Genomic DNA, 26,242 nt, shown 5'->3' with positions numbered 1-26,242 from the left:
TGTGGCAGTTATTAATGCTATGTTCTTAGTATATGAAACATCAGTGTGGGCCATGGTTAAGCATGCACACAAAGGGTGTTACTGAAAACAGCAAGGATCAAGATCTGAAATTATCCACGAGCAAAACTGAACAGAGGAGAAGGTAGAGCTAAGTGAGTACTCACCTTAACTGTAAAATGTTCTATCATAGGATCACTGCTGTTAAACATTCTGCAAAATGGCATATGGTCAAAGAAAAGTATATACTTCCAGGAGATTTCACCAGTAGTATGGATATCCAATTTTGGGTACTGGGTACATCTCATATGCTGATAACATCATGGAGAAACCCGACTGCCAAGGAAGAGCAACTCATGTCATCTTCTGTTCTTTGGAGTTGAATGGTCACCAAACAATGTGCCTGAACCTCTCACTCTAGCCAGAAGAAAAGACGCCACTCTTCCTGACAAGTGAATGAAAGAAATTCAGCTTGGTAAATGCCAACATGTTATCTAAACAGATTCAAAAACCCACCAAGCATTACTCTTAGAACACCAAGTTACTTTTAAGGACCTCAAAAAAGAAATCTGCCCCAGGGCATCAACCATGGAAAGAGAGATATGCAACAAGCTGCACAGAAGAAAAGCAAAACATCCCTTCTATAACAAACTGGAAAGAGGAATGGCTTCTAGACAAATATCTGGCCATGCAAATGGGAAGGATAAGGGAGTATGTGAGTAGATTGTATTGCAGCACTACCATTATGCGAGTACTGTCAAACAACTGCATTATGTTCATCATAAGAACCAATGCTTCAATACATTCTCTAGTATGAGAGAATACAATATTTAAAAGCAGGAAAAACCTGACCCCAGACCTGGTACTGTGATTGTCACATACCTTTCAGCATTACTGCTGCAAAACCTTCTCTGTTTTTAAAATAAAGGTACAACCTATAACACATGCAAAAAAATATAAACAAGAGGTCCGCACAACAGTTTCACATAAGTACTGTTGAAGAAAGCTTCAGTGGTGGCTGCTGTTTTAATAATGTGGACACTGTCCAAATAAGAGTCTTACCATAGTGATCATAACAAAAAGTATTACAGTTGGCTAGCCATTTGAAGAGAGTCTGGACACTGATTTGTCCTGTTTACTTGGCATCACAGAAACAAAGAGATGTGTTAGGGGCTGGCATAATGGTAAAGGTGTTTAACTTATAAACCCAAGATACAAAGTTTGATTCTTAAATGTAATAATTGGCCAGGCTTAAAATGGCCCACAATGGCAATTAGCCTAGTACTAACCTAAGAGCTAAATGACTGACTGAAATCCCTAGCTCTTTTACATGAACATTTCAATTGTCAGTGGACATCCATGGCATACAGAAATTGTTCCCACTTGTTCTCAGGATTACTGTGGAACACTGGCAATTGGACAAACTGTTTGGGGTTAGTTCTCAGACCACTACAGGGATGAAGGAATGACAAGATAACACTGTCTGTGTAGAAGAATGTGGAGGCTTCTTTACATATTAAGGCCCAGAGTGCTGAAATACTGCATACTGAAGTAAGGGCTACCAATTAGAGAGAGTCTTCTAGCACTGTCCAGCTTTAAAATGTGGGGGATGAAGGTGTGGCAAAGTTAGCTTCACAGTCACAAAGTTCCAAATTCCAAGACAGAGGAATGGGCCTCACAGGTCATCTTAGATTAAAGGAAGTTTTAAAGAACAGTTTAAATGCTAAGTCTGTAGAGACTGGAGGATCCAGCAGGAAAAAGCTAGAAATGACAGACAGGTGAAACTTGACAGATGAGAAGACCAGTCCCTTATTATAGTGGTCTGCAAAATAATGGAAATTTGTGGAATGGTTGCAGTGTAGGGTCCAAATTTTGGCTAATGCTCCAAGAGAGCAAACTTCTCCTACCTGGTCAGGCAGCATTTCCTAGTGCTAAGCCTTTTGGCCACCAATAGGATATGCAGCACTTAAGGAGGGAGTAAATGTTTATGAAAGACTAGTCTGAGATCTTCCAAACTTTGATTGAGGGTCTTAACACTGGAGTAGATCAGGTCCCTTTGTGTTTCATGAAATGACTAAAAGGAAGGAGAAAAGAAATGATGCTCTCCTTCACCATGCACATTAAATAAGAGAGCCATACCTGTCATGGCCAATGAGGCTGTATGAAGAGGACACTTTTTCCATTTTTTGATTGAATAGAACATCTGGAATGAGTGACATGATAGTGACCACCCACTGCTCCTTTGTATATTGCATTTCCAGTATCTCTTCCCAATCTGTACTAGCCTCCTCTGATCGAGTCTTATAGTTACCAAGCAATACTGTAGATGCCCCACTAATGATCCCTTTTAACAGTAACTTCTGTTCTAGACTCAACTAAAAACTCTACCAGAGCTAGTCTTTCATTTAGTAATCCCATTTCCTCTTCTTTTTGTCTACATTCTGCTATCAATTCTTGGTAGGGAAGTCAGTCTCTTACTTGCAGACAAACATCCGCTTAGCCTCATCTCACTCAATTACTTTTCCTTCTCTAGTTATCTGCTCCCAAAATCTCAGTTCTTTGTGCTGCCTGCCCATGCACCTGTTTAGGTGAAGTGACAGTACTACCTGTTCACTGGAGATGCAAACTGCCAGTAAATGAATATTCAAGTTGACTGCTAGATCACACACTTTCATGATAAGCTTGTGTACAGGATAACAGTGGGTCCCTATCCCCTGCATACTGATGTACCACCTTACTTCAGTGTTATCACTATTCTGACCACTCTTGGTTGTAGGGCTGGGTGGAAAGCCCGAAGAGCAGAGGGCACTGCTGTAATGTCTTTTATATTGATACAACTGTCCCACAATTTTCAAACAAATTATCTTAATATTTAGTTGCCCAATATGGACCTCCAAGGTCCTCCATAAGTCAGGAGTAAAAGTCAGTAGTCAATTTATGAACTAGATCTTCTGAACTGAAGGGCAGTCCTGAATTGCTGGAGCCCTCAGTTGCACACCAGTCAAGTTCCTTCTTAATTGCTTGGGAAAGAATAGTTGTGTAAGAACTTACCATAACCTTAGATGTCTTTCTCTTCTATGTTGCAGTATTCATAAAAGTAGGGAGTTGCTGCTTGCAGCACCACTATCCAGCCAGTATACCAAAGTCTTTGTTCTAGGAGGGTACGTGTGACGTCTGTTACCAGGGCCATAAGCCGACGTTGGATATAAATATGACATCTGCACGTACCCTCATCAGAATTGTTTTGCCGCATACAGTAGTACCTGTGAGGTTTGACCAGGTGGGTCCTAGTATGAGATCCTTAGACTTGCATGTAGGCCAGTCCCAGGGCATTAGGATGGCTGTGTAGGTTGAGACCATGGGAGATGATGGCAATGTGCTCACAGGTGATACCTGGGATAGCAGTCAGAAAAAGACAAGGGGTAGGTGGATGGAATTGAATACTGCAGCATAGAGGAGAAGGACATCTAAGGTTATGTTAAGTTCTTACACAACTATTCTACGTCCTTCTATTCTGATGTTGCAGTATTCATAACAGTAGGGGGAGTACCAGAGTTTTAAGTATGAACCTGGGAGGAGGAAGGGGTTCTGTGGTCAAGTAGACCCTGTAGGGCAGTCCTGGCAAATCCTGCTCTAGGCACGGGATGCTATGTCCAACTTGTAGTGCTTGGTGAAGGTGGGTACTGAGGTCCAAGTAGCTGCTTCTAAAATGGAAGAGGAGTCTATGTTTTTGAAAAAGGCAGTAGAGGAAGCAGCTGCTCTGGTAGAATGAGGTTTAATATGACCTTGTAAGGATTTCCCATGGTGGGAGTAGCACAAGGAAATGGACTTAGAGATCCATGAGGCAATTGTTTGCTTAGAGACTAACTGATCTGACTTCCTGATATCTTTGGTTTTATCCAAGTAGTATCGAAGTTGTCTGTGTACATCCAGGGAATGTAGAGTCCTTTCTAAGGCATTTTGTGGATGAGGATAAAAAACTGGTAGGATAATGGATTGATTCAATGAGAGTTCATTAACTACCTTGGGCATGAAGGAAGGGTTGGTCCTGAGGACTACTCTGTCCTTGTGGAAAACAAGGTAGGGAGAGGTGGCCATAATGGCTTGGATCTCTGAGACCCTCCTGGTGAGGGCTACTATCAGGACGTCCAATGTGCATAGTTTCAGGGAAACAGTGTGTGCTGGTTCAAAGGGGGGGGGGGGGGCGAGGTTAGCTTTTCTAACACAAAGTTAAGGTTCCATGGAGGAGGGATGGGTTTTTGTGGGAGTTTGATGTGGAGGACTCCTTTCAGGAAAAGTATGACTTCCAGTCTGGATGCCAGAGGGGGTGAAATGGGCAGAAATGGCAGACAAATGGACTTCGATTGAAGAATATGTTAGTCCTGATTAGAACAGCTCACACAAGTAGGATAGGAACCTTGGAATGGGGGTAGTGAGGGGGTCCTGGTTGTTCCTATGACACCAGTTGGAGAATCTGTGCCACTTAGCTACATAGTTTCTCCTAGTGCTAGGTTTTCTGGCCTCCTGCAGAACATTGCATACGTCCTCTGAATAAAGAGGTCTGTAAGGGATAAGAATCCTATCACCCATAAGGTCAATTTTAGGTTGTTTCCTTTGGGTGTAGCAGGGATCCCTTGTTCTGTGTGAGTAGGTCTAGATGGTGGGGTAACCTGTGGTGATTGCCCTTGGCTAGAGAATATAGCAAGGGAAACCAATGCTGTCTTGGCCAAAAGGGGGTCACCAGTAGGAGTTTTGGTTTGTCCTAAATTTTTATAAGGACTTCTTAAATTAGAGTGAAGGGGAGGGAGGCATACAGGTACACCCCCCCCCCAATGAGAAGGAGAAGGTGTCCACTTTACAAGCTTGTGGATGTGGGTTCTTTGTGCAGAAGTTGGGCATCTGTCTGTTGAGTGGGGAGGCAAATAGGTCTGCTTGTGAAATAACCCACCTGTGTATCAAGTCTAGGAAAACCTCTCTCTGAAGCATCCATTCGTGAGAGGGGGCAGAGGTTCTGCTGAGTGTGTCTGCCATAACATTCTGTGCTGAGGGGATATACATGGCTAATAAGTGGACCCTGAGAGAAGCAGCTAGATTCCACATCTGGATGGCTAGGCTGCATAGTGGGTAGGATCTGGTCCCCACTTGCTTATGTACCACAGGACAGTCATATTCTCTGCGATTACTTTTAGGTTTCCTGGCAGGACACAGGGCTTGAATGTTAGAAGGGCCAACAGCAGAGCCCTCATTTCCTTGATGTTGATGTGTTCCTTTTTCCTTAGAGTAGACCATTTTCCTTGTACTGAGAGGTGCTGTTGGTTTGTTTGTAACACTACACCCCAGCCCAGATCTGAAGCATCTGTGGATAGCTGTTGTTGTGGTGCTGGAATTTGAAGGTGGGTCCCCGGGTTGGTCTGCATTGCAGATATCCACTAGTGGATCTCCTTTTTAAGGCATGGAAGTGGAGAGTCCAAGGGTTGGGAATGTTGGGTCCATAGGTTTTTCAACACCCACTGAATTTAGCACATGTGGAGTCTTGCCAAGGGCAGCACGGGTATGAGGGAAGCCATGTGGTCTAACACTCTCAGGAATTCCCGAGCTGTAAGGACATTTTGGGTAAGGATCTGATTAAAGTACAGGCAAAGTTCCTGAATCCTTTGGTCTGGGATGAAGACTTTCATGCAGTCTGTGCGGAGTTTGCACCCTAGGAAAATCATGTCCTGTGAAGGGATCAGATGAGATTTTTCTACATTTATCGTGAACACCAGAAGAGAGAGGGTGTTCGACACCTGTTGTAAATGAAGTAGGAGTTGGTGGTCTTGATGAAGGATGAGTAGGTTGTCCAAGTATGGGTATATCTGTATACCCTGGGTCCTGCAATGAACAATGAAGGGGGCTATACACTTTGTAAACACTCTTGGAGCAGTGGAGAGACCAAAAGGCAATGCAGAGAAATGAAAAATGACAGGAACCTACTGAGGGCTTTCCTGTAATCTAGATGAATGGGGATGTGGAGGTAGGCATCCTTTAGATCTAGAGCTACCATGAATGCCTAGAGGAGGGGATCAGAGGCAGGAAAAGTGGTAAGGTGATCATTTTGAAGCTGGGAACATGGAGGAAAAGGTTTAGAAAAGATAGATCCAGGATAGGTCTCCAAGGACCCTCTTTCCTTGGTACCAGAAACATTCTGGAATAAAAACCTGTGCTTCTTTGAGGGGTAGGCACTGGTTCTATGGTGCCTTGATTTAGATGTTGATGAATGATGGGTGGAAACAGGTGGATGTGGTTTTTTTGGTGGTTGAGGAATACCTTGGAAAGGTGGGAGCATCCACCAAGTCATGTAATATCCTCTCTGGATAATGGAAAGGACCCATTGTTCTGCCTTTAATCTCCACCAGGAGGGAAGGGAGAGGGTGAGTCGAAGGGATAAGGGTGTTGCTAGATGCAAAGGGGGGGGGAGTCACAGTGGAGGAGGCCTGGATTGGTCAAGCTGGCTCCAAAAGGGTGTGGTAGAGGAGCTGGAGGGAAATCTGGGAGTAGAAGTCTTCCTCGGCTGTCTACGTCCCTTTGATTGTGGCACTGAATGAAAAGATTGCCTTCTAACAAAGGAGGGCTTATGAGGGTAATTCCTATGATATTTAGGAATAGGGGACACCAGAAGGTGTTTGAGGTTCTGTAATTCTTTACCCTTCACTTGGAGAGATTTGAGAAGCTCAGCAGAAGCTTGCCCGAAAAGGGCCTTATTGTCTAAGGGTGCATCCAGTAGTTTAGTTTGAACATCCATGGGTAGGGGCTGTAGCCTTACCCAGGAGTAACGTTGAAGCACTGATCCAGAAGCAGCAGTTTTGGATGAAGCTTCCACAGCATCATAGCTGCACTTAGAGTGCCTGGTCACTTGGGGTGCTATGGAAAGAAGTGAATTTAGTTGTGCTCTGATAGGGGAGTACTGAACCTCAGACAGAAGGGTAGAGGCTTTAGAAATGGTGTCTAGGACTTACCTTGCCATGTGGGTTTGGTAGTTCAGGGTCCTGATGGCCAGAGTGGAGGATGTATATACCTTTTTTCCTGTCCTGTACACAAATTTACTGTCTTTATCAGTTGGATAAAGAGCAGTAGAAAGTAGTTGTCTGGATGTCTTATCTGCAGAAACAGCTATAACAGCTGGATCTGCTGGAGGGTTCTTGAAAAGAAACTGTGCATCTTGGGGGACATTGTAAAATTGATCAGGTCATTTAGCTGCTGGGGTTTGGGAGTAAGGAGACTGTGAAGCAGCTAGGAAGGCATCCTGAAATGCAGGCCGTAAGGGAGGCACAACTGAGGGAGATGGTTGCTCCATTTGCAAAAGGTCAAATTACCTTTTCTTGGAGTTTGAAACCTCAGAGGCCTGCCACTTAAAATGTTCCCTCATGAGGGATATAATATCCCCTAAGCTGAATTCTTCTCCTGGGGATTCAGGAGAAATAGAGTCCTCCTCTTCTGGAGTAATGAATTCTTTGGGGGATTAAATTTGTGTTTCATAGGAGAAGGACTCCTCAGAAGAGGAGTAATCTTCCTCAGACACATAGAGGGGTGGTTGAGGTGTGAGAGTAGGCGGAAATTCCTGTGACTGTAATGCCTGAAAGGCCTTAAACAGACTTTAAGAGAAAGCTTCCCAACCAGACATCTGTGATGGCTCAGAGTGCTTGGTTTTTTGTTTCCTTTTCAAGGGGGTTGTAGGAGCAGTCAGAAGAGAAGCGGACATCAGGCTAGAATGAATAGGAGGAGCAAGGGCTTACGAAAATCCGAGCCGTTGTTCCCCTCCACCATCAGATTCTGATGGCTGAATTACCTCAGCAGATGTACCTTCAGTATCCCACACCCCAGTTTCCGTTAAGGTTCCAGAGTCTGCTTTGGTAACCGTCGTCTGAATGGACTCCGGCTCTTCAATCACCTCTAAAGCCTGCTCGGACGCCTGAGGCGCAGCCTGGGATTTGGGCCTAACTTTTTTCGCCTTCTTCCGAGGCGGCATGTCGGATGGGCCTACTCCTCCCTCCAAGACTAATGCCAAGCATCAGAGTCTTTGGTTCTCAAGATATAGATTCAAAGCCACTAACCGGCTACATAGAGTCTTGGGGATGAACAACTTACAAATTGAACAGGATGCATGGTCGTGGGCCTCACCTAAACAAAATACACACATCGGAATTTGTCTCCCACAAGCACACTTCCCTTTCCTAGCTGACTTGTAAGTCTAAACAGTAAGCCAAATAAACAAGAAAACCCCACCGGGCACTTATCTGTAATGGTCAAAAGCTGTCATCTGGTCTTTAACGATCTGGAATTCGGTCATCTGAAGAAACGCGATGCAGAAGTGGAACTGGCAAATGGGCATCCGATGATCACTGTGGCAGAAAAATTCTGATGAGGGTACATGCAGGCATCACTTTTATACTTAATGTCAGTTTATGGCCCTGGTAAAAGATGTCACACGTACCCTCCTGGAACAAAGACTTTGGTATACTGGTCAGACGGTGGCACTGCAAGCAGCAACTCCCTACTGTTATGAATACGGCAACATAAGAATAGAAGGACATCATGGGTTTCCTCTGTTTCAAGAAAAAACTATGCTGGTCCCAGAGACTCCTGAGGTACCGCCAGGATTTTCCTGTGTACACCATGACACATGGGACTATTAAAACCAATGCTAGACTGTACCCCAAGATCCTGACTAAGGGCTTACAAGGCCTCTACAGTCAAGACTGTGTCACAAGAGACTTCTTCAGAAAGAGATACTTTACAGGCTGATTAAGCCATACTGTGACAGAGGGACTGGATTTATGGAAGTACAAAAGAGGTACTCAGGTTCTTCATGCAGCTGGATGTGTATCTGATTACCTTCTGAATTTTCTCCTCAGAAAATGACCTGGATCAGAAACACATATGGGAGAGATGCATGTAAATTCCTCTGAGCCTCAGGTGAGTAAACACTGGCATCAAGCATTTGGTAAGGACCCTGGGCACAGTACAGAAACTATATGGTAAGCAAGTGATCTGAAAATGACAGACACCTCTGAAGTCCCAAGAAAACTACATGTGGATTCTGTGAATGGGTATATTCAGGTAGACCTCTTTCATGTTAAAGGTGACTAGAAGTGTACAGCTGATGAGGACAAGCAGAAAAGACTGCAAGGAAAGAATCCTGAACTCTAACCACCATAATTTTGGTCATACCTGATAGATGTACAATAGGTTTCCAAAAAATTCTCTTTCCTTAGTACCAGAAAAATCTTGAGTAAAACCTTTTCCCTGCACTAATAGGGGTGCCTTCTCTATTGCTGTACAGTCTAGGAGCTGGTGCAGACTAGGCTGGACTACTTTTAGTTGACTCCTGAGCATTGTAAGAATGCAATTAAAGGGTGGGAACTTGCCAGTAATCAACTGTGTAATCTATGTTAAGAATGTTCACGTCTCATTCCTCCAAGGTAAGGGGAACAGTTCTTCTAAAAATAGGACATGTTCCCACCGGACGGCTTGGAGGGGACTGGATAAAAAGAAATGAAGAAAAAATTGACAATCACAGTAGCTGACAGCTTGCACAGGCTGAGGGGACCCTCCCTCCCTGCCTATGGCTCTGTTTCCACCACTGACTATTCAGCCACTCCAAGATTGCTACTTCTGTTAGAAATCCATTTCCTTTTTATCCCAAACCATGCCAATTTACAGAAAAGTTACTGCTTTACAAAGTAACTTTGTGATATCTAGGCAAAGGGGGTGGATAGTTGTCTCACTGACTGGAGAGTTCCGCACTTCTTAAGTTTCTTGAAACCCTCCTGTAAAGGTCAGCAAAAAAAAAATCTCCATATGTAACTGATGTTTAATATATATATTGATGCATGACATCTTCTCAAAAAGGCTAATTCATCAGTTATGCAAGTGTCCCCATAACTGCCTCCGTACTCACTGTCATCAGGCTTCTGTGACATCACAGCCACACTTTTCAGAGTTTAACAAGCTCAGCTGTCAAGCTTACAGCTAAATGGTCTTTAAGACACATACACTTAACTGCCGCACCCTTATGCCTTATGCTGATTATTTTCCTACTTCCCATACATACACATGTGTGTGTATATATATATATATATATATATATATATATATATATATATATATATATATATATATATATATATATATATGGCTTTATTTTCCTTCATCGAATTATAGAATCTACAGTTCAGTGAGCCATAAATCAATAAACTCACTTTTACAAAACAGCACTATGCCAAAACCGCAGTGTGCAGAGTTCCCTTTAAGCAAAGTGAAGCTGGTAGTGTGAGACAGAGAAACAGATGTACTTACTAGTTGCTTTAAATGTGCATATGCTGGTAGGTTGAAATATGTTGAAGGTGTTTAAAAGTAATTTTACAGCGCTCGTAGCTTGTACATGGAGATTGCACTACAGTAAGAATCAGGGAATCCACCCAGTTTGTCAGTGTAGTACGATCTCGGAGTTGGTATATTTAATTTGTGGAGGTGTGTGGGGGGCTGTGGGGGGCTTATCCCCCTGCAAAAATAGTGGAGAATGTGTTTGTGTTACTCTTATATTTTTTAGATTGTTGTTTTCGGGGTATGTCAATCGGCACACTGCGGTTTCTGCATAGTGTTCTTTCATAAAAGTGAGTTCATTGATTTATGGTTCCATGAACCATAAATTTGAAGAAGGAAAGTCGATATATATATATATCTATATATAGATACAGATACAAATATATAGATATAGATATACATATATTTATTTATTTATAGTGTGTTTGCCAGGATAGTTCACTGGGCCACGAGGAGCCCGTTTTCAATGGAGTCCTGGGGAGAAAAGCTCCAGAAAATTACACATTACAGATTTAACATAAGAGTAAGTTATTAGAGAAATGTAATGTGCACAAATGAAGCAAAAGTAAACAAATAGAAAAACACATATTAGTAGAGTGCACATATTAGTACAATGCAATAAGAGTAATATTTACTAACAGTCAAAATTTTTAACAGTTTAACATATTAGCACAATGCAATAACAAACAGTCTAAATTTTTTAACAGTTACGCTAATTCATGCAGTTAACTTCTAGGCTACTGAATTGTACCATTCTAGGAGTTATACTAATTCCTAGAGTTTATTAGGGGTACAAAACAATGGGAGGCTATTATGAATTATAGCTTATAGACAGTAGCTATAGTGCAAGGAGATTATGTGGGGTGGGAGCAAGAACATTCCCATAGTGAAGTTAGGTGTGTGTGAAGTAAGGTTTTGAATAAAGAGAGGTTGCTGGTGGTGCAGATGAGAGGTGAGAGGGAATTCCAATGGTGTGCTAGAGAGAAGGACATTAGATGTTTGCCTGGTGGATGGGCACGTTTATGCAGTTCAATTAGTTTTTGGGAATTAGATCTCAAAAGTCTATTTGGTTGGTGCATTTTAAAGGTGGTGGCAAGAGAGGGACAGAGAGAGGGGGTGAAAATAAGTCTGTGTGCTTGGACAAGTTGAATGTAGATGAGGTAATTGGACAGCTCAAGCCAATTCAGCTGGTGTTAGGGCAGTGCAGTGATGGGAAGTGGATCTATAGCCAGTTGCAAATTCTGTTACTTTATTATAGCAAGAGGAGAGTTTAGTCTTGAGGGAGGATTGCAGGTTAGTAAGGATAGAGGCACCATAGAGGAGGGATGGGATAAGGTAAGTGTTGTTGAGGGTGAGCCTAGTGGAGGGAGAGATGTAACGGTTGTGGCGGTAAACAGCTCTCTCCAGCCAAGATTGTGGTAGACAGTCAAGAGGAGAAGGTTAACACCTGCACTACACCTCAAGCAACACACAGCCCTTCAAAACCCACACCATCAACACCCACACATAGCAACACTAAACCCACATATGCAGAGGCCTTTAACATTAACCTGCGCAAGCAACAAGGACTTCCGAAGCTGAAATGCAAACAAACACCAGTCACAACCAAAGTGACACATAGCTCACAACACCAGTGTGCCACCCAACAACAGCCCCTAAGGCAAGACAATATACCCAGCACTTTAGTCATAGGTGACACTATTGTCAGGCACACTGATGTCCCACTTATCAGGCTGAACAAGGAGAAAATTACAGTCAGCTGCCTGTCGGGTGCCAGGATCTGTCACATAAAGCATGCACTCAAGTCACTCAACAACAAGTACAAATATGACTCTGTCATTGTCCATGTTGGAGTGAATGACTTGAGACGTACCTTCCTGGACTACATGAAAAGAGACATGAAAGAGCTCTCGGATCATTTGGCCCAGACAGGTATGATCCTAGCCCTGAGTAGCATCCTGCCTTTGCCCAGAATTATACCACAGTATAAGGACAAAATGATTGACTTCAACAATTGGCTAAGCTTCTGGTGTCATTCAAAGGGGATCCAGTATCTGTCTGCCTGGGAAGACATGATCGACAAACCATGATGCTTTGCCAGAAATGGTCTGCACCTGTCACCCCTGGGATTCAGGTTACTGGCTAAAGCTCTTGTCACCCCTATAGTGCCTTTTTTAGGCAAGGTTCAAAGGACAAAACCACCACCGTAACAGATACAAGCATGCAAAATCTGAAGGTAATGCTACTTAATGCTAGAAGTCTAAACCTCAAAATGCACTCTCTCGTGGCACTCCTAAAAATGGAGAACATCGATGTCTGTGCAGTAACTGAGACCTGGTACAAGGCTCCAGAGAGCACCCCTGCAATACCAGGCTACAACTCTTACCACACTTTTTGGCCACCAAACCAAGACCGAAACACTAAAGGTGGAGGAGTGTCCATATTCACCAAGGATATTCACACTTCCAGGCTAGTTGCCCAACACAATGCATCTGAAATTCTCCAGGTGCAACTAACACTAGGTAAGACTGCAATCCAAATTGTAGCTTGCTACAGTTCCCCCACCATGCCCCAAGATTCTCAATGCACCTTTCTACACATACTGGAAAATATTAAGATACAACCAAACACCCTAATATTGGGTGATTTCAACTACCCTTCCATTAACTGGGAAAACTACTCTGGTACCAACACCTTTTTCCAACGGTTCTTGGAATTTATAAATTCCAACGCCCTGGATCAACTAATCCACTGTCCCACCAGGGGCTCCAATATCCTAGACCTGGTCATTACCAACATGGGAGACAGATGCTCCACACCAGTGGTCACCCCCTCACTGGTCAGGTCTGACCATAAGCAAATCATCCTTGACATCCACATCCCACCCCCACCCCCCAGTAAGGAAACTCCATAAAAAAATTCTCCAAAGCCAACTTCATGCTACTCAAGTCAGAAGTGCCAAACTTCATGACACCCATGCAGACGGGATCTGAAAGTTTGACTGCTGAATCCTACACTAAGGCACTGTACGAGCACATCCACTCGTGCATGAATCGTGCCATCCCAAACAGAACCAAAATGCTCTCCTCCAAAAAAAGGAAGCCAATCTGGTAGTCCCCTGCCATAAACAAACTATACAACAGAAGTAAGAAACTGTTGCAGAAAAGAGGAAAATCCCAAAAAAACTCCATTACCAGCCTCAGTAAGAAGATGAGATCCTTCATAATATCCTCAAAAGCTAGTTATGCCAAAGATTCCAAAGACAACCACAAGGCATTCTATAGTTATGTCATGAATCTAAATGGCAATGCTCAGATCTGCTCTGAGCTACAACAGAATGGCATTAAATATACTGATCCCAAGGATACTGCCAATATCCTGGCAGATCAATTTAGTGCCAACTTCACCCCCCTCTCACCCCCTAAATGGCCCATCTCAGTATCAAAAGATTGCCAAATTCCGGTAATCACGGCCACACAGTTAGAAACCACACTCTCCAAAGCTAAGAATACAGCATCCATGGGACCAGATGACATCTCAGGCTGTGTAGTACATGAACTACAAAATGAACTGGCACCTCACCTAAGTGTCATGTTTAATCATAGCCTCACCTCAGGCTTCGTGCCCCCTGAGTGGCGCACAGCTACAGTTATCCAACTCCACAAGGGGGGAATCCACCTTGGATCCCGGGAACTACCGTCCCATCAGTCTGACGAGCCTGATCTGCAAGGGCATGGAACGCATTATCATGGAACTTATAAAAAAAGACATTGGCAACCTTCAAACACTGGACCCCACCCAGTTTGGGTTCGTGAAGGGCCAATCTTGTCTCCTGAACCTGACTGACTTCTTCAAATCAATCTCCAGAGCTGTGGACGAGGGTAAGGCAGTCCACACAGCCTATCTGGACCTCGCCAAGGCCTTCAACACCACCCCCCCACTCGGGAATCATAGATAAACTTACTAAGCTGGGCATAAATCCCTGCGTCACTCGATGGGTTGCCAACTGGCTTACTGACAGAACCTAGACTGTGAAAGTAGCCGACTCCAAATCCAGCTCCAGACAAGTGGAGTACCTCAGGGTTCAGTCCTGAGACTGCTCTTGTTTGGCATCTACTTCTCTGAAGTACAGGCCAACACTAAGGGACTCTGGCTAACAAAGTTCGCAGATGAGTGCAAACTGGGAGCCATTATTGAATCCTCAAATAATGTAGATATTCTACAAAAGGGCCTTACAGAAACAGATGCTTGGTGCCAGAACCATGGGCTCAAGCTTAATGCCAAGAAATGTATAGTTATCCCCTTTGGGAAAAACCATGTACCCATGAATTACCACATAGGTGGCAGTACACTAAACACCGAAAGTGTGATGAGAGACTTAGGGACACAGGTGGACAGTGGTTTCAACCACATCGCCACAACAGTCAGGAAATCCTTCTATGTGGCACACCTCATCACTAAGGACTTTTCATTCAGAAAAAAGGAGGTCATTGTCCCAATGTACTCATCCCTCATTAGACCCATTATAGAGTATAACGCCCGTTTGGTATGTACCTCACAAGACATCTGCAACAGCTGGAAAGGCCACAGAAATACCTCACTAAAAGAATCACAGGCCTAAAGCAGATGTCATATGCTGACCATCTATAAAAAAAACTCCAGCTATACTCTGTGGCTTATCGCCTACTCAGAGGCGATCTCTGCTTAACATACAAGGCCATTTCAAACCCTGAGCTGTTGGACATGCTCCACTTAAAGAAATCCCAATCCCTCAGAGCCACACGCTCCAGGGATCTAAACCTTGTCATCACAATGAACAAAACATGCTGGAGGGATAGGCTCCTGACCCAGAGACTCCCCATAATCTGGAATAGACTGCTCCATACATGTCAAGCAGAGCACCTCCTTGGCCCTCGTCAAAAGAAACTTTGTTGATTGGATGGGAGATAGGAAATTCACCCCTGGGATCATGTCAGTTGCCCTACTAGACAGGGGTCCAGGCAAGTAAATATTGTGGGAAGAAATATCAAGGGAATTGTTATGGCTAGGCTTGTATAGACCCTAGGGCTGATAGCCTAGTACCAACCTATGAACCTATTTTTTGTGTGTTTTTTTGATATTTACTTGTAGATGATTATCAAACTTCAGCTGGTCATCAATCATGACTCCTAGTAGTTTAGCATTAGAGACTATTTCGAGAGGAGCATTATTTTGACTGGTGACTGGGAATGAGGTTTTATCTAGGGTGGTGGTTTTGGAAACAGTAAATATCATGAGTTTAGTTTTAGTAGCATTGAGTGCTGGATGGTTGTCCATCATCCACTGCTCAGTGGAGGAGAAGGCATCTTGGGTTAATTTAACTAGGGTGGGTATAGAAGAGGCAGAGCAGGTTATTGTTGAATCGTCGGCATATTGGACAAGGTTGGCATTTGGGATGGCTTGGTAGAAATCGTTTATGAATATATTGAATAGAAGGGGGCCTAAAACTGAACCCTGAGGGACACCTGTGGGAGTACTGAGAAAAGGAGAGATGGCTTTTTTCCATCTCACTGCTTGTTGCCTGTTTGAGAGGTAACTGATAAATCAGTTAATAGAGGAGTGGGATGGATTTAGTTTGGAGAGTTTAGTGAAAAGTAGGTTATGAGAGATAGTGTCGAATGCCTTAGAGAGGTCAAGAAGGAGAGTGGACACGAGGTGGCCAGTGTCACGGGCCTTATTATTTTTGAGGGAAGTTATTGTAAGGGGATGTTTATGCCACAATTTTGGAAGGTATCCCTTACCTGGTGTTAGCTCCCCCAGCAGAGTACTCCCACCATAGAATTTCAAATGAAATTGCGTCTCACACTGTACTGCAAACAATGAAGAGGTCACGTCTAAGTGACCTATATGAAAGAGCTTATAATGACATTTTCTTAAGCCTTCGTTTATTTTTTACACGCCTATGATTTTATTTTCCGGTAAGGCGTTATTGTATCACTTCTAGTTGTTTCAGGTTGCTTGTTGGAAAGCTACCCTGATATGTTGTGTACTGTTTAACCAGTGTGATCTACCTCACAGACTGTGTCCACTGGCATTTAATGGATTTAATTTGGCAAAATATTCTCTTATTTGGAATGGTGTTAAATGCCTTAGTAACATCACAACTAACATGCATTACCAATCCATCTAGTGCTGCTCTTACCTCTTCAAAGAATGACACAACTAAAAAGGCAAGTTCTTCCCTTAACAAACTCATACTGTTCCATACCTAACAAAAGTGGTGCTTATCTACCTAGCAGCTGAATCCTGCCATTTTAACTGTCTCATCCAATTTATCCTGAGATATTTCCTTCATTTGTTTTAAAATGCCATCTGACACTGGATAACACGTACCTGGCAGCTAATGACTCTAATGCCTATGTTGGCCAATCTGTATAGATATTGACCACATCTGTCAAGGATCTTGCGTTCCTTATTATCTAAGACAGTATTAAGATTAAAGGCCAGTTTTCTGTCAGAGGGCTCAGGATCCTCAGACTACAGGATTTCAAAGTACTTTTTCTAATCCAAATAATTAATTCACCCTGCATTTCAATTGTTCTTACAATAGGTTTATTGTTTCCCACAAAAAACACACCTTTCAAAGAACCTGAGAGAAAGTCTTCTCCATCAGAACCACAACTCCTGCAGGACTGCAATTCTTTTGCATAACAAAATCTTCCACCCCACTTCAGAAATGATGTACAACTCTAAAGAGAGTTACCTCTGTGGTTTTTACGTAGTACGATCACATCTGGAGTACAAAGAAGCAGATGTAATAGCCAATACATATGTGTGTGTACATGTGTATTTATAAACACACACACACACACACGCGCGCATACCAAACCTGCAACTCTGAGGGTGCACTTTAAGATGGAGAAGGGAAGAAAACTGGGATGGCCCATTTCACTTCACTTACTTGACTGTTAAACTTCACAGGTTTTACAAAGTCACAGAGAAACCTTCAAAGGATTATCTAATGCTATGGAGTAAACTACTAAGCAGTCAAATGAATGCATATGGTCACATCTGGCAGCAAGTTTGCTGTATTTTGTATTAACTGAGGTAAAGGCAGTGGTATAAATATGTAAGTTGTAAGACAGTGCATCACCTACCAGCAAACCAATGGATGTCAAACTGATATTCAGTTCTTGATTCTGAAGTCCAAAACTGCCTGCAACATCTACCACAATCTGTAAACAAGTACATGGCATGGTAGGTAGAAAATCTGTTACGACCAACTGTAAACATTGGAACGCTGTACGTATTAAAGCTTCCCTGTAAACAAAACACGTTTCATTATTAAAATCTAGTGTCGGACATAATTAACAGTAGAAAATATGACAAAATAGCACAAAAAAATTACATGACAACATTGTCCCTGCTTTCACATTACTGGATACTTAGTATGCAGCTTCAGAGAGCACCTAAGAACAGTAACTATTTTTCCATTAGCAGATGTGCAATTTTAAGTAATGATTTACAGCTTCTGAGCTATGACTGGAAGTATACATAAAGTACGCAAAACAACCATATGCAAAGTGTGAGCAAAATCTGAAGCAACAAGGAATCCACAATTAAAAAACACTACAGACATAAATATCTATATATAAACTTAGCATATGTATACAAAAAACCATGCAATAGCTCAAACCCTACCACTTCTGAATGATATATAATACAGGAAATCACTTGACATTAATGGTGGCAGACACAGGCAACACTTTGCAACTATTATAAACTTTTAAAAGGTGATCTTACCTAAGTATCAAACATCAAGCTTCACACTTTGTCCACTTAGGGTAATGACTAGTTTTAGGCAACTGGCTTACTTATTTGTTTTGTCCTTGTAAATCACTGATTAGGCAAATTTGCAATTCTGCAATTATCACCATACAACTCAGCCAGCATACTGTTATCCTGTTATTATGAGGTTTAGTCACAAAAGACTACTTTACCATACTGTCCTGATGAGAGAACACAAGTCTAACAGGAAGTTTTACAATTCATAAAAATATGTGCATCAACATATCAGAAATGACAACAATCAGTTCTATAAGAAAATACAGAAAAGCTTAAAAAGGACTGGAGGGCAAGATACCACTGCAGAGACAAGGACACTTCACTCATTTATATTACGTTAAGTACCACACACAAGTGTATTCTGATATACAAGTACTCTTGTCTTCTCGGAGGTGCACAGGTAGAATGCCAAGCTATGCAGCCATGACATTCTTTAGTTACATCCATAACCTCAAAGGTAAGGCCCAGATTTGCGATGAACTCTTAGTTAATGGTACTACATATCATATGTCTTGTATAGTCAAATGAGACACTGAGGCACTGTGATGTGTTCCAAGTTGTTTATTGTACATAAACACATCAGGAGCTTTAACTGGAAAGAATAGTTGTGTAAGAACTTACCATAACCTTAGATGTCCTTCTCTTCCATGTTGCAGTACTTATAACTGTAGGGAGGTTGCTGCCTGCAGCATCAGACATCAGGCCAGTATACCAAAGTCTTAGGAGCAGGGATACATGCTGGGTTGCTTGTCAGGGCCATAAACTGATGTTGGCTATAAAAGTGACATCTGCACGTACCCCCTTCAGAAATGACTGCCGCATACAGTAGTACTGCTGGGAAGCAAGGAAAGGAAGCTTTTCAGACCCACATATGCTACCAGGCCAAAGGAACCTAATAAATTTATGTGCCTGTTACAGTGTCTAGTTTAGATGGAGAGAAATTAGGGAGAGTCACTCCAGATGGACAAAACAGAGCAAGAAGGGGATTAGAGGGGGAGGGGGACTGAACACTGCAACATTGAAGAGAAGGACATCTAAGGTCATAGTAAGTTCTTACACAACTATTCTATGCCCTTCTATTCTCATGTTACAGTACTCATAACTGTAGGGAGTGTACTCAAGCTTTAGGTATAATCTTGGGAGGAAGGTAGAGGGGCCTACAAGACCCTGCAAAATAGACCTAGCAAACCTGGTTCTGGCTCTGGAGACCAAGTCCAGCTTGTAGTGCTTGGTAAAGGTATGGACTGAGAACCAGGTGGCCACTTCCAGTATGGAAGCGTAGTCCAAACCCCTGAAAAAAGCTGCTGATGAGGCAACTGCCCTAGTAGAATGTGCTCTCACATTGGTAGTCAAAACCTTTCCATGAAAGGAATAACAGGCAGAGATGGTTTTAGAAATCCATGAATATATAGTCTGTTTAGAGAATGCCTTCCCCAAGGCCCTTGGGTGAAAGAAGACAAACTGCTGGTCAGACTATATAATGGATTTGGTCTTGTCCAGGTAATACCCAAGCTGCCTATGAACATCCAAGGCATGTAGGATTCTTTCAGATGGATTTTGAGGTTGAGGGAAAAAAACAGGGAGGTTAATGACTTGATTTAAGGAAAGTTCACTAACCACTTTAGGCATGAACGAGGGTTTAGTCCTGAGAGAGACCTTGTCCTTATGGAAGATGAGGTAAGGGGGGTTAGCCATCAAGGCCTGGATTTCAGAGATCCTCCTGGCAGATGTGAGGGCTACCAGAAGTACTGTTTTCCAAATACATAGTTGCAGAGATGCTGAGTGAGCTGGTTCAAAGGGAGGTAGTGTGAGTTTTTCAAGGACAAAATTAAGGTCCCATGAAGGCAGTATCGTTTTTCTAGGTGGTCTGATATGGAGGACCCCTCTTAAGAATACTTTTACTTCTAATCTGGATGCCAAAGGAGGAACCAAGGGGAGGCGCAGGTACAAATGGCTAAGTGTACCTCAACAGAAGAGTAGATCAGCCCTGAATGTAGAAGCTCAAACAAGTAAGAAAGGACCATAGGTACAGGAATATGACAGGAGTCCTGTTATTTCTTTTGACACCACCTGGAGAATCTTTTCCATTTTGCCACATAATTTCTTCTGGTACTAGGTTTCCTGGCCTCCTGCAGGACATTGAGTATGTCCTCTAAATATAGCCTCTTGCTCTTAGTTTAAGCTCCAGTTCTTGTGGCTTGTTGCGATATTCTGGAAGTCTTAGTCTGTTTTTGTGGTTTATCAATAACTGTTTACTGATCGGAAGAGTTGTTCTAGTCTGTCTGGACATCAATCTCAGAGTAGCTGAACAAAGCAAATTATATTGAGGAATATTTCTGAAATTAAGTAGGTTAAGAAAACCATCTGTACCATCTCTCTTGGATTTCTCCCGCAAATATTTCACTAATTCATTGGACTGTGGATACTCAGGACTACTAGTAACATGGACAAAATCCCAAGACTCAAAAAAATTCTTGAACTGCTGACTTGTAAAAAGTGCACCATTGTCAGATAAGACTTTGTGCGAACTACTATGAACAGAAAAATGTCTCTTCAATTTTGTAACAGTACTGGACATTAAGTTAGGAAGAAGGTCAATTTAAAACCATTTTGAATAAGAGTCTACTAACATTAAGTAATGTTGACCATTCCTTTCGGAAATATCAGTAGCAACTGTCGAACATGGTAGCTCAGGAATCTGGTTTAGCTGAAGTGGTTCTTTTTGTTGCTGCGATTTAGTACTGTTGCAGATAGTACATGCTAGAATTTCCTTCTCTATATCTTCTGACACAGAAGGCCAAATACTATGCCTCTTGCCCTTCTTTTGGTATAATCAGTAGAATCAGTACCCCGGTCACCAAAATGCAAAAGTTTGATATATACTCCTGTTTTAATGCTGTAGGAATTACCACTTTAGGACCTTTCATGATTATTCCATCTTGTATCATGAGCTCATCTCTGTAAGGAAAATACTTCTGTATGTCAAGTGGTAAAGTACTTTGTCGTGCTAGTCATCCTTGACTGATAACATGTTTCAGCTTCTGGAGAATTTGGTTTGAAGCTGTGTGACTTCTGAGTTCATCAAGACATGATGAGGAAAAAATGTTGACTTCTACGACTTCAAAGTCTGCTTTGTCATTGTCATGTTTTTCTGTTGTATGTCTGGCTGCTCTTGACAAAGCATCAGCAAGGTATAGAAATTTGCATTTTGGTTGGACAATATTGAAATTGTACTTTTGAAATTTTAACATTTTGCATTGCAGGCGTGCTGGGGCTGTATATATTGGCTTTTTCAGAACTGTCACTAAAGGGGCTGTATATATTGGCTTTTTCAGAACCGTCACTAAAGGTTGGTGATCAGTCTCTGAACAACTTTGCCATAAATATAATCATGGAACTTTGAACATGTGAACACTACTGCCAAAAGCTCTTTTTCAATTTGTTCACACTGCATTTCAGTTTAAGTTAAAGTTCTGGATGCATAGGCTACTGGTATGCCTTCTTGAAGACATGCTGCGCCAAGACCATACCTTGAAGCATCATACACAAGAGTTACAGTTTTATCTACATCATAATATCTCAATACACAAGAGTTACAGTTTTGTCTACATCATAACATCTCAATGTGGGAGGACTGGCAGATTTCTGTTTCAGAATGTTAAATGCTTTTTGGTGGTGTTCCAACCCAGACCAGTTTACATTTTTTGCAAGTCACCTCAAGTAAGGGTGCTGAAAGCTCACTCAGGTCTGGGATGAACTTTCCTAAATAGTTGACCATACCAAGAAAACGTTGTAAAGATGTGACAGTCTCTTGAACTGGCATCTCAAGGATTGCTGCTTGTGTAGACGAATCTGGTTGCAAGCCACAATTGATAAACAAATGTCCCACAGAAGTAACTTCTTTCAGTTTGAATTTAAACTTCTGTGGATTCAGTTTAAGATTTACTTCACAAGCATGATCTAGAACTTTCTTGAGGTTTCTATCATGTTCAATCTCATCATTGCCACCTGCAATAATGTCGTCTACTATGACAACACATGGATAACCTGAAAAAATTTGTTCCATTGCATGCTGAAATACGTCACTGGCAGAATTTATCTCAAATGGCATTCTCAAGAATCTGTATCTACCAAATGATGTACTGAAAGTAGTTAGCAACGAAGATTTGTGAAACAGCAAAATTTGCCAAAATGAATTTTTTGCATCTAAGACTGAAAAAACAGTGGCATTCAGCATAATAGCAGCTATTCAGACATTCTAATGCGCGCACTGGATGATGAGGACGTTTAAGCACTTTGTTTAAGTCTCTTAGATCAATACATATATGGATATCATCTGAGCTTTTCTTATGAGCTACCACCATGGAGGATACCCATTCAGTCAGTTCTTTTACTGGGGTTACCACACTTAAATTCACCATTTTGTCAAGCTCTGCTTTTACTTTGCTCTGCATTGCTACTGGAACCTTCCTTACTGCTCTGACAACTGGGCTTACTTCATGGCTTAACCTCACGGAATATGTGACTGGAAGTTTGCCAACCTCATCTGTGAAAATAGCATATTCACTAAAAATATTCTGGGTAAAACTATCATTGTTGTTCAGACGTACATGGTGGACCTCTTTATTAAATGAAATCAGTCCCACTATCAAACTGCCTTTGAGGCCTAACAATGACTGCAAGTGTCTTCTGACTACATAAAACTGCAAGTCATAACTGTTCCCAGTAGAATGACATATGAGAAAGTACAGTTGTGTACACTTACCATAAATGTAGATGTTCGAGTGTATTCACTGTTGCAGTCATCACATTTGGGTTATGTGCCTGCAGGTAGCCCTCAGTCATCCCGAATACCAGAGACTTAGTATTTTCTGCATCAGTTGCTGTTGCTCCAGGACTGACGTCAGGTCATCAGGGGTATTAAAAACAGGTAGCCGACACCATTACATCAGTTTTTCTTGCCCCAAATGTCAGGAGCCCCCCAAATAGGGAGCTAGGTTATAGTGGGGAAAACACCACCAGTAAAAAGTAAATACCAATACCAATACCCCAGAAGGGGTTAGTGATAGCCATAGATAGCAGATAGAGAAAGAGAAAACCAGGGGGCTGGAGGGAGGGAAACCAGGACTGCAACAGTGAATACACTTGAACATCTACACTTATGGTAAGTGTACACAACTGTACCATGTTCTTCGTGTTTCACTGTTGCAGTCATCACACTTGGGTGGATTCCCAAAGCTGAAGAAGGGTGGAGGCAGTCAAGAAGAGTTAGGGCTGGCTAGTATACCTTGCAAAACTGCTGTAGCAAATCTTGCCCTGGATTTGGAAAAGATAGGCAGGTGGTAATGCTTGGTAAAGGTGTGTACAGAACTCCAGGTAGCAGCCTCCAGGATATCCCTGGTAGGGACAACCCTGAGAAATGCTGTAGAGGTAGTTGTTGCCCTAGTGGAATGTGTTCTGATACCCTGAGGGGTTGGTTTGCCATGGTGCTTGTAGCAGAAATGGATGCAGTGTGCTATTCATTTGGAAACAGTTTGTTTTGAAATGGCCTTGCCCTCTGCCCCTGTTGCAAAGGTGACTAGTAGCTGGTCAGATGTTCTGAAGGGCTTAGTCCTAGCAAGGTAGAATCTGAGCTGTCTGTGCATGTCCAAGGAGTACAGGATCCTTTCCCCTTTACTTTGAGGATTAGGGAAGAAGGCTGGCAAATGGATGGATTGATTGAGAACTACACTGGACATCACTTTAGGCATAAAGGAAGGGTTAGTCCTGAGGGAAACCCTGTCAGCATGGAAAATAATGAAGGGTTCCACAGCCATCCGTGCTTGTAGCTCAGACACTCTTCTAGCTGAAGTGATGGCTAGAAGCAAGGCTGTTTTCCAAGAGAGGAATTTTAACTCTGCTGATGCAGCAGGTTTAAAGGGGGGGGGGGGGTGTGTGAGCTTTTCCAGTAAAAAAGTTAAGGTCCCAAGCAGGGGTGGGTGCTCTCCTTGGTGGCCTTAAGTTGTTTGCCCCTCTCAGGAACAGTTTGATAATGAGCAGAAATGGCTGAGGCATGTATCTTAATGGAGGAGAAGGCCTTTGTGGAGTAGATCTGCTAAGTAATCCAGGATAAGAGGCAGAGAGGGCAATGTTGTGTCCTCTCATTTAGATTGAATCCATGAGCAGAACCTTTTCCACTTATCAGCATAGGATTTTCTTCTACTGGGTCTTCTGGCTTCAAGAATGACGTCCAGCACCTGTTTGCTTAAGGTCGCTGGGGGAGAATTCACAGAATAAGCCAGGCTAAAAGATTTAGGGTTTGCAGTTGTGGATGCAAAATCTGTCCCTCCTGCTGAGAGAGGAGGGTTGGATTCTGGTGTAGGTGTCAGGGTGGCACCGATGTCAGGCTGTGCAGGAGTGGGTACCAGTGCTGGCATGGCCACTCCGGGGCAATCAGAATTTTCCTTGGTCTGTCCTGTTTTATCTTGAGTAATACTCTTGAAAGGAGGGGCAGAGGGGGGAAGGCATAGACTGAGATGTTTACCCACTGAAAAGATAGGCCATCCGCTTTCATGTGGGTCTTTGAGATTTCTGCTTAAGTCGTCTGCCAGTAAGTTTTGTTTGCCGGGCAGGAACTGAGCTTGCAGATGGACTTGAATGTCCAAGGCAGTTTTCCACAAGGCCACGGCTAAGCCTGCAGAGTGGGTAGGAATGGGTTCCCCACTGCTTGTTGATGTACCACATAAATGTGGTGTTGTCTGTTTTTATTAGCAGTTGTCCTGGAAGGATTAGGGATCTGAAAGCTGTCAGGGCATTCTGTACAGCTAGCATCTCTTTTTGGTTGATGTGCAGATGAATTTGACTTAGGCTGCAGTGACCCTGAATACATATTCCGTCCATGTGTGCCCCCCAGGCACAGTTTGATGCGTCTGTGGTTAGGCTCCGGGCGGCTTGGGGTTGAGTAAATGGCAGTCCCTTGTTGTGGTTGCATGCCTCTGCCCACCAGAGGAACTCTGTACTTCGGGTATCATAGGAATGACGGTTTCCAGGTCTTGAGAATGTTGGCACCAAAGACTTTTTAAGTACCACTGGAGTTTCCTCATATGCAGTCTTGCATATGGAATCAGCAGTACATATGAGGACATGAACCCTAGGGCTTGCAGTATTTTTCTTCCAGTGTTTGGAAGGCCAATACCTACTGAATCTGGGGAGTTACACTTGTAAGAATTCTTTAACAGTCTGCATAGACTTAGCTTTTTCTTCCATCTTTTTAAGAACCTCTTCTGCTTTGGTGCCAAACGATCCTTATTCAAAGCAGTGTCTAGTAACTTTGATTTGACATAGTCTGGCAAGGTCTGCTCCTTCAGCCAAGCATGTCTTCTCAGTACACAGCCAGTGACAGCTGCCCGGCAAGATGCTTCTAGGGCATCAAAGACACACTGCAAAGTATACTTGCTGACTTGGCTTGCAGAGTGCATAAGCTCCTGCAATTCTTTATTTTCTGCACAGTCTGAAAAGGTTGTCACTTTTTGTTTAATAAGTTCCATAATATGTTGCTGGTACTTCAGCATGTGAAACTGACAATTCAATGCCCTGATAGCAACAGCTGCAGAGGTATATACCTTCTTAACCCATCTGTCCAAAGCTCTGGAATCCGTGTCCGAAGGGGTGGGATTCTTGGCTGTAGTAGCCTCGATACCTTTAGGCCCCTGGGAAATGATCTCTGGGTCAGCAGTAGGATTTTTGAAAAGAAATTGTGTTGAGGCAGCTCTAGAAATTCTCTGCGTCTCTTTTGGGACTGCGGATAGTCTTGGTATTCCCAGTGGAAATGCTCTCGTAAGGTATGCAAGGTTTCACCAAAAGAAAAATCCTCTGGAGGGGAGGCAGAGAGAATGGATTCCATGGATTCCTTTCCATCTGAATCCTCGTAAGCAGATGAGGGCATGTCTTCATAATCAGAAATTTCAGAGTCATCGGACTCCTGGTCTGTAGAAGCTGAAGGGGACTGGACTCATTGTCTCTTAGCAGGGGAAGGCTGACTTCCCCTAATCAGCATAATAAGGTCTTTAGCCATTATAAG

The 26,242-nt window shown here is 42.7% G+C and overlaps 1 protein-coding gene across 1 annotated transcript in view; it reads right to left on the bottom strand.

Annotated features, from left to right (window-relative positions):
* MON2 (MON2 homolog, regulator of endosome-to-Golgi trafficking) overlaps nt 1-26,242 on the bottom strand; it is a gene marked incomplete in the record, with an annotated part of 2,751,369 nt that overhangs the window by 613,834 nt on the left and 2,111,293 nt on the right. Inside the window, 1 exon segment of the mRNA XM_044088289.1 lies at nt 17,496-17,658. Within this exon segment, the coding sequence (XP_043944224.1) occupies nt 17,496-17,658 (163 nt within the window).

Source organism: Protopterus annectens, chromosome 11.part0, assembly GCF_019279795.1.
Source record: "Protopterus annectens isolate FY-2018-M chromosome 11.part0, PAN1.0, whole genome shotgun sequence".
NCBI classification, from domain to species: Eukaryota; Metazoa; Chordata; order Ceratodontiformes; family Protopteridae; genus Protopterus; species Protopterus annectens.
Note: the sequence above shows the minus strand (reverse complement) of the source record. Positions and strands in the feature narration are given on the sequence as shown.